Source organism: Chaetodon trifascialis, chromosome 18, assembly GCF_039877785.1.
Source record: "Chaetodon trifascialis isolate fChaTrf1 chromosome 18, fChaTrf1.hap1, whole genome shotgun sequence".
Lineage (NCBI taxonomy): Eukaryota > Metazoa > Chordata > Actinopteri > Chaetodontiformes > Chaetodontidae > Chaetodon > Chaetodon trifascialis.
Window position 1 is genome coordinate 22,541,433 of NC_092073.1, and position 12,884 is coordinate 22,554,316.

Sequence of the window (12,884 nt, forward strand, 5' to 3'; positions counted from 1 at the left end):
ACCTTTTGACTTCAGTTTTGAGGAAAATGTGGAAAAAACACCCACCAATGATGACTTGCATCAAACACAGGAAAGCAAAGACACAACAACCGTTAAGTCAATATAAATAATAATTCATTTATTGCATTCGAGTAAATACATGATTTAAAGACAGAAAGAATGACAGCCCCCGCCCTCTCGCAGCAGTGTGACACATTCAGATGAATACAGGTTCGAAATTAAAAAAAGTTAAAGCCAAAGAGATTTGTGCGTATGAGCGACAATACAATGGAATATAAAAATGTAACACGAGTCAGGAATATACGAGGTTATGATGAGACCAGGAAACCGAACGTGTGCTTCATTTCCACCAGTCAAACAAGACTGAGAAGCTTAAAGCTGATCGCTGTAACCGTGGTGACACGAAGAGTAAATAAACCATCAATGAATACAAAAAAAGCTGTTTTTCTCAAACACCAGAGGAAATAAAGTAACAGGAATCAGGTCACATGTGTGCTGTGTAAACTGAACAAGGATGGACAGTATACTGTCGCATCCACCGCATCCACACACACACACACACACACACACACACACACACACACACACACACACACACACACACACACACACACACACACACACACACACACACACACACACACACACACAGAGTCGTCACTGATGAGACGGCGAAGGCTTCGGCAGGCAGCAGACATGTTGCGTTCAGTGCTCCACAGTCTGATTAAAGTGTCTCTTCCCGTCCAGGTACAACATGGACTCTGAGAGACGAACAAGAGACAAGAGAGGAAATCACACAGTTCCCGTTAATCTGGGGTTTAACTTTGGTAAAAGACACTGAGAGTGTGTGTGTGCGTGTGCGTGTGCGTGCGTGCGCGCTCACCTCCATATGTCTGTGGGACGATGTTGGGGACGTCGCGGTCAGAAACGAAGGTGAAGTGGAAGACGTTGGTGGTGTTGTGCTGGCGGGTCAGCGGGTCGAACACCTCGCTGTGAACTCTGACCTGGATGTGCTTCCCCTGCGTGTAGCACACCTGAAACACGTCACACGTTAAACTGCATTCGCTGATCAGCCAGTCAAACGTCATCATGAAGCTGATGTGGAGAAAGCGTTGGTGAGCATTTTATTTAAAAGCTTGAGTCCAGACTGTCTTCAGGCCTGCGCGCATCCATTACCACATCCTTACCAGATCCCCGGAATGTGATCTGAACTCAAACGGATTATTCACTCGGACTCTGACCTGTGACGAGAGCAGCAGCAGGGAGCCGATCTCCACGGGCTTCTGGAAGAGGATGTCGTCAACAGCCACCAGGTTCGGCCGACACCCTCTGCAGCACAGCGGGGGAGGGACAACACACACGTCAAGGCCAAACAAACACTGTGCCTGAACGGGACGTCTGTCCCTCTGCAGCAGCATCTTTTCTTCACAGCTCTCACCCGAAGGAGCAGGCGTTGGCCCAGCCCAACTCGTACGCTTTCCTCATCAGAAAACCTCCAAATATCCTGTTGAAGATGTTCCTCTCCTGTCAACACACAGACAGAAGACTCGTCAGACATTTCCCAATTTGAACGCCTCAAACTCTGAACAGGGACGAAACAATGGGACGAACGCTGGAGGAAGGGGTGGAGGGATCATGAGGAGCAGTGACGACCTGTCCGAGCTGGTCCTCCCTCTCACCTGCGGGTGGCAGATCTCCAGCCCTTTCAGCTTCGCATCCTCCATCCACACCGAGTTCGGAGGCAGAAGTCTGCTGCGGAAACTGACCGTCCTTTAGAGGAGGACAGACAACAGACACCGTCAGACATTTCACACAGAGGATCTTCATATCACACAAAAACGACGCTGTCTCTGGATTGTGTTCAAAAAGTTTTACTGTTGCTTTACTGAAAACGAGCCTCAACACGCAGCACGAAGGTGTTAATGCTCGTTTTAATCCCAAGCTTCAAACCCGACAGCTGTCCAGACTTTCACTGAGATAAAGAAGGATTATCGATGATCCCACTTAAAGGGTGGCTTCACTGCGTCGTGCACGGAGCAGATTTAAGTTGACAGTCGTACTTTGAGTCCAGGGTGTTGAGGAACAGACTGTGAACGATCTTCCTCTCCTCGTCTGTGGGAGCCACCTTCAGCAGAGACGCAGTGCTGAGCTCCACGCGCCGCGATTTGTTAGCTGGAAACGCAGAGAAAAGACAGACAGAGAAGGGTTGGCGTGGAAGGACGGCGTTGTCTCTCGTTAAGCGAGGCCGTGTCAGGACCTCATACCTTCTCCTTGCTGCAAGAGTTTCTCCTCCTCTGGACCGTCTGCCTTCAGAGGATTTACAAAAGCTGCTCTGAAATAAAGAAGAAGAAAGGTGAACAGAAACAAACAGCAGCGAGCATGAAGCGATCGTTTCCTCTCCTCACCGTAAATCCCTCACAGTCCACTTCACACAGTACAAAGTAAAGTACATTTACTCAAGTTCAAGTTTGAAGTGCTTGTACTTATACTGCATCTCAGAGGGAAATATTTTACTTTTACTCGTCTTTACACATTGAAACAATTAGTGATTTACAAAAAACTGCTCAGAGAGAAGAGGACAGCAGTCCCAGGGGACACTTAACTGCACTGCAGTACTTTTACTTTGAATACCTGAAGTACATTTTCCTGATTGTATTTTTACTGCAGTGACTTTTTCAGTGCTTAACAGAGTATTCTTACAGTGTGGTATTAGTACTCTTACAGGAGTAAAGGATCTGAACACTTCCTCCACCACAGGCCGACTCAGAGCTGAGTTTGAAACAGACCAGACACATCGAGCACCGATCACATCAATTGACAGTGAGGAAAACAGAGAAAACTGCGAGGTCAGTGGCCACAGAGCAACATACTGAATATACACCCTGAACTGACGTACTGCAGGAACAGTTTTAATGCAGGACTTTTACTTGAACAGAGTATTTTCACAGTGAGGTATCAGTACTGCCCTGCGATTGGCTGACAGCCGGTCCAGGGTGTACCCCGCCTCTCGCCCATTGACAGCTGGGATAGGCTCCTGCACCCCCGCAACCCCAAAAGGGATAGGCGGTATAGAAAATGGATGGATGGATGGATGGGTATCAGTACTTGTACTGCAGTACAGAATCTGAATCCCTCCTTCCTTCCTCAGTGTCAGTCTATTCAATTTTTCAGATCTGTGATTTAAATGCATCAAAATGTCGACAAAACGACGTCCACGGAGACGCTCATCAAGAGGGAATGAAGCAGCGAGGGTTTGACAGCTGCTAGTGTTTCAGTGCAGGTTCACTTCCTGTCTGTATTAACGTTCGTTCATGTGGAAGAGCCTTAGACTCTGAAAAGTCTGGACTGAGCGTCTTACCTCTTGTTTTCTGGGTCGCGGGCCACCATGACGAACGTGGCGTCCAGCACGGGGGCATAAGCTCCATCACGGTACTGGAAGAGGAGCCGCACGTTAAGATTCGTCCTGTCACTGAAGGACATTTGTTTTTGGTGAAACTAGGAGAGGAGTCTACCTGAGACATGTGCATCTTGGCTTCAATGGAGGTCTTCCCCACCCAGGTCACATGACCGGTGAACTTGATGTCGCAGTCAGGATAGATGATGTGCTGCCTCATGTCTGTCCAGCAAAGAGACAACAGGACAAACACATTTGGATGAAAAGCTGCGTTCAGAAACGTTTGTCCGGGTTCACTTCAGGTCAAATGAGACAACGGTTTAATCTGCAGCTCAGCTCTGACGCCGAACTGTCCTCGTAAATACGAGACACTCTTACCGATCTTGTCCACCAGGGCGGTGACGATGGACAGCGGAGACCTCTTCAGAGCCTCATTATAGGTGTGAGAGTAGGAGATGAGGACTGAGGAGAGACGCGAGGAAGAACATGTGAGTGTGAGACGCTGCTGAACTTCCTGTCTGTTATAAAGGACATCTTATGTGTTATAGAGGCACCTGCTAAACTGTCCAAGTCCTCCAGGATTCTACCAAACCTGCAAAGAGACAGAAGACGAGTTAGAGGAAGAGGAGGGTTCTGCTTCATCAGTGTGTGTGTGGGTGTGTGTGTGTGCGTGTGCGTACCTGACAGTGTTGTGGAAGGTCAGGTACTTCTCTCTCAGCTGTGGCTCGGAGCCCAGAGGCAGGTGGACCTCCAGGCAGCTGTCCTTCATCCTCCTGACTGGAAGGTCGTTCTGAGACTTTGCCAACATGGAGGCCAGCGACAGGCGCTCCGCCATGGCCTGCTGGTGGTCGCTGCAGCAACACAAGTCTGTCAAACTTGTACTTAAACACAGTAACTGAGGAAATGGACAACTGGCACAAAGTTAAAGGCCTCAAACTGGAGCCAATTATGGTTTCGATGGGTCACTACCTCCAGTTTGTGGAAGCTCCCACGATTTCTCTGAGCCTGTTCCGCACTGAAAAACACAGAGCAGACAATCACATCTTCTGCGTGCGTGTGTGTGTGTGTGTGTGTGCGTGCGTGCGTGTGTGTGTGTGTGTGTGTGTGTGTGTGTGTGCGCGCAGTGAAAGCACTAAAGGTTCCAGGCTGTGTGTTTCATACTGTCTCTGTCAGAGTGTGTTAACCTAAGCTGTGCAACAAACAATGACACTGTCCACTTTTATGGTTTTAAAGCCGTAATAATTCATGTGACGACGCTAAAAGGGCAGAACTTCACGACTTAAAGTGTAAAATATCTGTGACTGTCGCCTGAAGGCTGCAGCTTACTGAAGCCCAAACAGTGAGACAATATGAAACAACCGAGAGGAGAGAAGCTGTGAACTGAGACAGCTATCGAGTGGGAGCCCGCTGTGACCAAGCTGAAAGTCAGCGCAGCCGAGGGAAGAAGGAGAACGTTAACAGATCACCGACGAGCGCCGCAGGGAAGGATTAGCTCGTTTAGCTGTGGAGCAGCAGGAGAAATCCAGCCAGCGTGAACAGGAAATCCAGACCTACCAAAAGGCAGAACAGGTGCACAGAGGAAGCTGCTGAAACAAGGTGAGAGAGGGTGGATGTTCGCTCGGTCAGTGTGCAAACATGCAGGAGGTTAACATGCAGTTAGAACTGATCGCTACAGGCAGCAGGAGAGTTTAGACTGTCGGCTCTGTCGAGGATTTGTTCACCAACACACACCATTTGACACGTGTAAAAGCGGATTTCCTGTGGAGAAACAAACATAATAAAAAGGGTTCAGGGTAAGAGAGGAGGGGATGGAGGGGGGGGTCAACCGATTCAGATGACATGTCATTACATTCATTCTACTACTGAACAGAGTGACTTGACTTCACCATCCTAGGAAAAAAACTCTTGTCTGAAGTGTTTATTCCTCCACATGAGCAACAGCTGTAACAGCTGGATGTCATCACAAACTTTAAACAGCTGAAACAGCTGAAAGCGTGTTCAAAGCCGCCACGCTTCGTGTTCAGGAGGTCTGTGTTTAGCAGGTGTGTGCGTGGCTCGTCCAGGTGTGTTTCACCCTATGACTCTGCCGTCCTGACCTCAGCAGGAAGTCCATTTGACTGGAGATTATTCAGTCATCTGTCACTGTTTCCCTGGATGCATTGAGTATAACAGGTCTATGATTAACCCAGGCGGCAGTCAATCTCACGGTCTTACCTTCGATCATGTCCGGCGCCCTGCCCTGCTTTGACACGCCCCCCGCGCAGAAGGACCTGGTCGTCAAGGACACGGCCGACTGCAGCAGCAAGAACCTGCAGCCCCACAAGGACGTGACACAAAACAAACACACCCTGAGGTGACCTGAAGGCCGAGGAGTCCACTTACACACACGTGCATCTTCATCCTCTGAGTATAACCATCGAAAGACATCTGATCTGTCTGTAGTCCTGCCTGTTGTTCCACAGCGGACAGCTGAGCAGACAGAGGGACAGAGGGACAGACAGACAGGCAGGGGGACAGACAGGCAGTCAGAGGGACAGACAGACAGGCAGGCAGACAGACAGAGAGACAGACAGACAGAAAGTCAGAGGGACAGACAGACAGACAGACAGACAGGCAGGCAGGCAGGCAGGCAGGCAGGCAGGCAGGCAGGCAGGCAGGCAGGCAGGCAGACAGGCAGACAGACAGACAGACAGACAGACAGGCAGGCAGGCAGGCAGACAAACAGACAGACAGACAGACAGGCAGGCAGGCAGGCAGGCAGGCAGGCAGGCAGGCAGGCAGGCAGACAGACAGACAGGCAGACAGGCAGGCAGGCAGGCAGGCAGACAGGCAGGCAGGCAGGCAGACGGACAGACAGGCAGGCAGAAATTCAGAGGGACAGATAGATGGACAGACAGACAGACAGACAGACAGACAGACAGACAGACAGACAGAGGGACAGGCAGACAGGCAGGCAGAGGGACAGGCAGACAGACAGGCAGGCAGACAGACAGACAGACAGAGGGACAGGCAGGCAGACAGAGGGACAGGCAGACAGGCAGACAGACAGACAGACAGAGGGACAGACAGACAGGCAGACAGACTCTCACTGATGATCCATCATGTGAAACTTGAGGCGTTCGCTCGGACTCGTTCCACGATGAGCACCAGAGGCAAAAAGTGACGAAGCAGCGCCTCCAGACTTTGATTCTTACGTAATAAAGTGACAAAACCTCAAAGCTGCATCTCAAACTTTGTGATTTCATTATCTACCGCTCACGTTTTCAAGAGATTTCATCATGTTTGCACAAAGAATGAGTCGCTCTGGAGTTCTCCGAACCCTCTTTGCTTCATTAATGCTTAAATTATTCTTATTTTTAATGATATTGCTGGCTTTTCATCAATATTTTTTCTGTTGAAAGGTTTTTTAAGACAATGACAAAACGCTTATTGTTTATGTTTCTTTCTCGTGAATAACGGGCCATGACTGTGGGGTATGAAACTTTTACTATGTTGTATTTCAGAGGAAAACATTCATCTGAGAGCTGTAGCTGCATGTTGTAAAGCAGAATAAGATTTTCCCTGCATTACATGTGAGTACACAAAATAAAAAGCATATTTAAGACTTTAAACTGCATTCATGACACCCAAAGGTATATGAATTAGTTTGACCTGCTATGATAACTTGAAAGCAGTGTGTGGAAAAGAACAGCTTCCACTGTGAAATACTCATTGTTGTTGAGACCTCGTCTGGCACTGCAATGAACTTGTCACACCCTTTACACACAAAGAATCCCCACCCCAGCTTACTCCTTCCAGGTGGAGCTGATGTCTTCATTTACATTGCTAAATGGCTTAAACAAGCTCTACAATCAAAGCTCATTGACACAAATCATCGACAAACAGTTTCAGGGATGCTTAGCATTCCCAGCATGAGTTAGCTGACTGTAGTTATGCTAACGGTGCTTCTGTAATTAGCATTTAACCGTTCCAGGCTGCGGCAGCATCGTTTCTATCCACACTGACCTCGGTGAGAGCATTGTAGGGTCCCGAAAGGCAGCGTGACAGTTTCTGTGGTCCTAAAGAAGCCGGTGAGCTGGCTGAAAAGGAGAGAAACACGCAGATTTCCTCCTCAGATTTGTACGGTGGCAGGGGTACCAGGCAGCCAGGACAGCAAGATGACTTCCGCGTTGGTGCTCGGCCACACCCACTGCCGTATGACGTCAGGCGCACGTTTACGAAGCTGAACTTTACGCGCTGACTGCAGCCTGTCAGCCTTTGAGGGATTGTGGTGTTTGTTTTCCTCAAAAACTTGAGACAAGAAGACATTTTTAAAATAACAACTTATAATTTTCTTTTCTTTTTTTTAATTCATACATGTCGATTTAATAACAAACAATCTAATTTTGTTAATTATTTGACTTTAAAAAAAAGCAAAAATAAATAATAAATGCCTGTATGCTCTAAAATATTTTTGTCTAATGTGATATGTCCCATGTTCTTTTGTTATTGTTCTTTGTATGCTATATTCCTATAGATCAGAGATTTTGACTGGGCCCTATGAAGACTTCCAGATTTGGATATACAGGGAGAGTAGGCTTTGAGTTTCTGCTATTTTTCCTGGGTAAATATTTATGTAATGGTGACATACTGTATTCTGAGAGCTGATAGAAGGTCTAACTTGTGTAAGAGTTATGTCACAACACTGCAGTATTGTGGTTTATTGTATGTATGTGTGTCACCATCCATAATCCATCTGTTTTCCTCCTGTAGTCATTCTCATCACAGAATCTAATACGTCACTGATTTTGGCATAACTCAGGTTTTTTGGTCCAGTGGGGGTAAACAGCCATCGAGTGCCACACAGGTCATGAACATAGGCTCATGTAAGCTTTTGGTTACCAGTATGAAAAAATCACCCGGCATCACACTTAGGTTGCGTTTTGATTCATCCAGTATCAGTATGCAGCATCCAATCACAGGACAGCTTGGCTTCTGGAAAAGCACATCTGCAGACCAGCTGCAGACTTGATGGACTGCTGTAATAAGCCTTTAGGATCGATTTCTTAACCTCCAGAGTTGCAGATGACGGCCATTTGTCAGTGGACGTGTCTCTCAGGAGTCCACCACCTTTGTGAAGGTGCACTGCTGAACTGCTGAACTGCTGCAGTCTCGTTTTTAGTCTCGGATCGGAATGTTCCTGCTCCCCTGCACTGGTCTGTGACAGGCATATAGGCTGTGGCCTCATGCAACCTCACTGTCTGCGAGAGATGGAAAATTCCTCCTGGGTGACACATCGGGTGCGCTGAACTACTTATGTGCCGTTAATCTGTAACACACCTTAAAGAATAAGGAGTCATCGATCAGTCTTTGCAACACAGAAAATCTTATGTAATAACTGTAGTAACAGCTCTTCACAGAGATATTTCACATTTTATACTTGAGTGACCGACAGTTACTTATTTTACTGCTAAGATGTTGGCAACTCGAGTACAGACAAGATGCAAAAACTTTACTTTAAACTGAGTTTTAAGTTTTTTTATGTGTACTTTTACTCTTACTTAAAGTAGAAAATATGTCTCCAAGTTTCTGCCTTCGCAATCAAAACAAGGATCTTATAGCAGGATCAAAAAAGACGCCCCCTTGTGCCCCGATTGGCTAAAAAAGGCCACAGAGTGTCGCTGATTCGTCAGAAATCTGAGCGCTGTGGAGACTGACCAACCGCATTCCAGCGCGAGCCGGCTATAAAATGCCCGATGTAAACAAAGGAGCAGACAGTTGAACGGCAGCGACCCAGCCGAGGGTGGTCTCTACTGGATGTTCCTATCCCGACAGCCGCGTCCGGACCAGAGGCTGACTGTGGGGAATAAGCCACTCTGAAGCGAATGAAGAAACAACTTATCTTTCACTTCACGTACAGAGGACTTGTAACGAGAGGAAAAAAGAGTAAAAGAAGAAAATGGAGTATAAATTACGAAAGGCTGAACCCAGGGACGTGTCTGATATATTACGACTGGTGAAGGTAGGCCGAGGACCAGAACGGACCAAATGTGGACAAAAACGCCATTAAAATGTTATGATTCGATGTGAATTTAGCAGAACGGTTGGGCTCAGCTAGCCAGCTAGCTAAACAAGCCGTTGGTTAACATTGACCTTCCCTTGAACTGAAACTGTCGTAAACTGAGTTCCGACAGCGTTGACCAATAAAATCAGACGAAGCCTTAAACGGTGAATTCCAGCAGGCAGACTCGAAGGTGACTAAGAGGTGAATAAGAGGCAGGTGGAAAATATCCGGAGGATGTCCGAGTGTGAGATTAGTGTCGGGGGGCCTTTGTTTTCAGCCAGACGACTCATTTCCGGTTTGACCGCCGCTTTTCCAAATATGGTCAATGCGTCCAGCTTATGTTCTTATCAGGGTAGACTGGTGAAATGTTGACACACTTCCACAAACTGCTGACGTGACACGAAAAACACAACAAAGGCTGCAGCTGATGTTAGGATTATTTCAAATAAAAAATAAATAAAATAAAATAAAAAAACAGCTCCAAACCAAACAGAGTCAATTCAGCATCACACAAACTGGAGAAAAGCAGGAAGAACTGGCACCTTGGAGCCAGTTCGTCTTTCTCCTCCTTCGTAAATGACCGTCAGCTGAATTAGATGTGACGTTTCAGCATCAGCAGGGCACGTCTTCTCATCACTAAGCTGTTGTTTCTGTCTTTCGTCTCTCAGGAACTTGCTAAATATGAGGAGATGGAGCACCAGGTCACACTGACTGAAAAAGGTGAGTTTTCCGCTGACCTCCATCCGTCTGTGCGCGTAAGCAATCAGCTCGCTAACTGGTTTTATGTGCTTTCAGAACTCCTGGAGGATGGATTCGGTGACACCCCGTTTTACCATTGTATCATCGCTGAAATCCAAGGAGACAGCAGCACTGACGGTATGACCCCCCCCCCCACACACACACACACACACACCTTGTAAAAAAAAGAAACACGAGAGGAATCCAACGTAACTCGTAGCATTGACTTCAAGTTCCTCCACAGAGGACCAGTTCAAGAGACACAAAGGGGTTCTTCAGGTTTTTGACAAACTGATTTGATTGACATGTTGTTGAAGACGGTCGAGGTCTCGGCCGACTCGCGGCTTTGCAGAGATGTTCTTCATTGCTGCCGTAGTTGAACAGTATGTTCTCCCTGCTTCTGTAAATCAACATATAGGCACGATGATAACAGAAGCCTGTTTGTTCAGGAGACGCCCAGCTGCAGCTGCCTGCCTGCAGGCCTTCACTCTATGAGCATGTTCAGGCACAGGGTGAACGTGTACACCATGCTGGGTGTGTTATTAAATATTATGTGTCATATTGTGTCAAATATTTGTGCAAACATGCGGAAACAATAACTCAAGTAGAGCGACTCTGAAATGAGGCAGTGGAGGCCTCTTACAGTCAAACGAAGGTAAACAGGTCGCTGAACCGTGTGCAGGCGTCATAATAAGATCAATATACAAGAATCTAAACATGGAAACACAAACGGCAGCAGGATTCTGTCATTTCATCGTCGTCTCACTTGTCTCTCTCCAGGTCTGAAGGTGGTGGGCTTTGCGATGTACTACTTCACTTATGACCCGTGGGTGGGCAAACAGCTCTACCTGGAGGACTTCTACGTGATGGAGCCCTACAGAGGTACCGCTTCAGTCCGCTCCACTCGTATTTGTCTGTCGCTGCTCCGTCATCACTGAGCTCTCCTCTCTTCTCTCTGCAGGGCTGGGCATCGGTTCAGAGCTCCTGCGGCATCTCAGTGATGTGAGTATGTTTACTGAGGCGGAGCTGCCAGCACAGTGACAGGTGTAACAGCTGGCCAATCACCTGTCGATCATCTGTTCTGCATCCTTAGTGCAGTAAAAGATTTTCCTTAAAGTAAAAGCAAAGATGTGAATCGATTTTTAGAAATGTTTTACGTCCAAACACCTTATTTTAGAGAGAAGACCTGAACTTTAGATCCAGTTTGTGCTGCATCTTTAACAGAAAACTGAGTTTGGAAGGTTTGAGCATCACCAGACACTAAGAGTCTGAGATGCATTATGGGAAATGTAGGACTTTGTGTCATGCAGCCAGAATAACTCGCCCTCTGCCGTTTCGATCCCGTAGTGACCTTTAACTCTCGTCCCTCTTCCAGCTGGCGATGAAGACTCGCTGCAACGGGATGATGTTCGTGGTGGCGGAGAACAACGAGCCGTCCGTCCAGTTCTACAAGAGGCGCGGTGCTGAGGATCTGTCTCAGGAGGAGGGCTGGAGGCTGTTCAGGTTCGACAAGAACAGCCTCGTCAAGATGGCCACCCCGGCCGAGGAATGACAGACGAGCGGCACCGGAGGAAGAGGAGGAAGCACGAGCGTCTGACCAGAGACGAAGAGTTCAGCCTCTGCAGACAAAGGTTGATTCAGACAACTCGGCTTTGGAAAAGGGGAATTCTGCATCACAGTAAAATGATTCTGCGTGTTGTCAAGCGTTGAGTGTCTTCTGCTAATATGTCGCTCTGAATCACTTATGTTATTCTTTCATTCAGCGATGCTTTGTTAGTGTGTGTTTGAAGAGTTATATCACTTGTTTTCAATTAAACAGTAACTGATCACACAGGTCACAGCGTCTGTTTGGATCCTTTCACCTGAACTCATTTTACAGAAATGACTTCACAAACGTATTAGAGGGAAACACAGAAACCCGGTGACACACACCTGAGAGTCATTTTCCAGTTTCATTCCATCAGAGTGACTCATTTAGAAAGACTCAGTGCCGTTTTTCAAAGGTTTAGTCCAAAGTTTCACTACATTTTCTATTTCCTGGGCCTTAAAAATGTCTTCCTAAACATTAAAGATGACAGTGAATTCTGCCAGTACAAACCTGTTCAGGCAGTCCACACCAGTAAGAACAGTGTGGAGGACGAGTAGCACCTTGATTTGATAATCACAGACTGTCATTGATCACAGTAACCTTCAGGATGGATGTGCTTCCACGCTCGATGCTCTGCAGGGTGTCAGTGAGGTTCTCAGGTTCATGACTCACGTCTTATCTGTGTGAAGCCCTTTTGGACTCTGAGTTACGACACAGTAAACTCAGCTTGTCTTGTTTTTATGCCGTGACCTCATTCTGCTGCAGTCGCGCTTCATCCTGATCGTTCCTGCAGAGTCGTCTGAGAAATCTGCTGCAGGGATCGTCGAAAGGCGTTCGTGTGCTGAGCGGACGCTTCGTCTCGGTTCTGGTTAGAAGGTTAAAGAGCGTTATCTGCTGACCACATTCATGATCCAGAGCAGTCTGCAGACGTCCATCTCTGACCTTTGGTCCACTTTGGATCTTGTTTATGTTGAACTCACGCCAAACATTCACCAGGTGAGGTCATAAAACACTATAATCCCGTAAAACCAGGTGAGCGGCAGGAGTTAATTTTGATAACCTGTATGCACTAATTTGCTATTTTTCCCCCCTTAACTAAATAACTGAGCAGCATCATGATG

The 12,884-nt window shown here is 47.3% G+C and overlaps 2 protein-coding genes across 4 annotated transcripts; one reads left to right on the top strand and one right to left on the bottom strand.

The window, feature by feature from the left end:
• Positions 1-94: 94 nt before the first annotated feature.
• acot9.1 (acyl-CoA thioesterase 9, tandem duplicate 1) lies at positions 95-7,576 on the bottom strand. 3 transcript variants are annotated; one of them, XM_070985552.1, is made up of 16 exons: positions 7,400-7,545; positions 5,609-5,703; positions 5,126-5,152; positions 4,364-4,409; positions 4,075-4,245; positions 3,949-3,986; positions 3,773-3,856; positions 3,513-3,616; positions 3,359-3,432; positions 2,265-2,332; positions 2,061-2,172; positions 1,680-1,770; positions 1,439-1,524; positions 1,242-1,329; positions 884-1,034; positions 95-761 (listed from the first exon to the last, which is right to left on the bottom strand). In XM_070985552.1, the coding sequence occupies exons 1-16, from the start codon at positions 7,411-7,413 to the stop codon at positions 706-708; spliced, it is 1,305 nt and encodes a 434-aa protein (XP_070841653.1). In that variant the 5' UTR covers positions 7,414-7,545; the 3' UTR covers positions 95-705. The 3 variants fall into 3 exon arrangements, with proteins under 3 accessions (XP_070841653.1, XP_070841654.1, XP_070841655.1); XM_070985553.1 differs by lacking the exon at positions 5,126-5,152 and having other exon boundaries at positions 7,400-7,576; XM_070985554.1 differs by lacking the exons at positions 5,126-5,152; positions 5,609-5,703; positions 7,400-7,545 and adding an exon at positions 4,949-5,010.
• A 1,570-nt stretch (positions 7,577-9,146) lies between these two features.
• LOC139346497 (diamine acetyltransferase 1-like) lies at positions 9,147-12,007 on the top strand. Its single transcript, XM_070985556.1, has 6 exons — positions 9,147-9,395; positions 10,106-10,157; positions 10,233-10,313; positions 10,956-11,057; positions 11,137-11,177; positions 11,551-12,007. The coding sequence occupies exons 1-6, from the start codon at positions 9,333-9,335 to the stop codon at positions 11,725-11,727; spliced, it is 516 nt and encodes a 171-aa protein (XP_070841657.1). The 5' UTR covers positions 9,147-9,332; the 3' UTR covers positions 11,728-12,007.
• Positions 12,008-12,884: the final 877 nt, after the last annotated feature.